At 58.4% G+C, this 514-nt stretch overlaps 1 protein-coding gene across 1 annotated transcript in view; it reads right to left on the bottom strand.

Annotated features, from left to right (window-relative positions):
• Nucleotides 1–45: 45 nt before the first annotated feature.
• LOC108788503 (ubiquitin carboxyl-terminal hydrolase 40-like) overlaps nucleotides 46–514 on the bottom strand; it is a 7,313-nt gene continuing 6,844 nt past the window's right edge. The window contains exon 5 of the mRNA XM_018558262.1: nucleotides 46–246. Within this exon, the coding sequence (XP_018413764.1) occupies nucleotides 46–246 (201 nt within the window). The remainder of the gene's footprint in view (nucleotides 247–514) is intronic.

Raw genomic sequence — 514 nt, 5'->3', positions numbered from 1 at the left:
ATCCCTGAGACCTTGAGCCGACCGCCCATTGATGCGAATTATCTGCTAGTGATGCCGTCGGTTGTCCGTAGTGGCTGCTTGCAAGGGGTTGACTTCGTGTAGTATCCCGAAGTCCTCATCTGCGGGGTTGGTTTCTCTCCACACTGCAGGAGTGGATGTTTCGTGGTATGGGTCTCTTTGCAGGCAGTAGGCAGTGGCCCGGGCTGGATTGGGGCTGAGTCGAGCAGGCGGCTGACGACTCCGTCTCTGGGGACAGTGATCACGAATATGCCCAATTTGGTTACAGCCATAGCATCTTGGCCCAATTCTGCGGGGCTCCGCGACTGAAGTGCACCTTGCTGGTACAGGCACAGGAGTGACTAGGGGTGGGGATGGGGCTGCGGCTGAGGTGCTTCTCCGAGCATCATGGAACTCATCTGCGAGTCTGGTAGCTTCTGCCAGGGTCAGTGGCCTCCGGTCCCGGACCCAGTTACGCACCTCTCTCTGGAAGTCAGACACCTCGGAACGGGCATTG

The sequence above is a fragment of the Nanorana parkeri genome, unplaced genomic scaffold (assembly GCF_000935625.1).
Source record: "Nanorana parkeri isolate BGI_ZX_2015 unplaced genomic scaffold, ASM93562v1 scaffold329, whole genome shotgun sequence".
Lineage (NCBI taxonomy): Eukaryota > Metazoa > Chordata > Amphibia > Anura > Dicroglossidae > Nanorana > Nanorana parkeri.
This window is presented reverse-complemented; position numbering and strand designations above follow the sequence as displayed.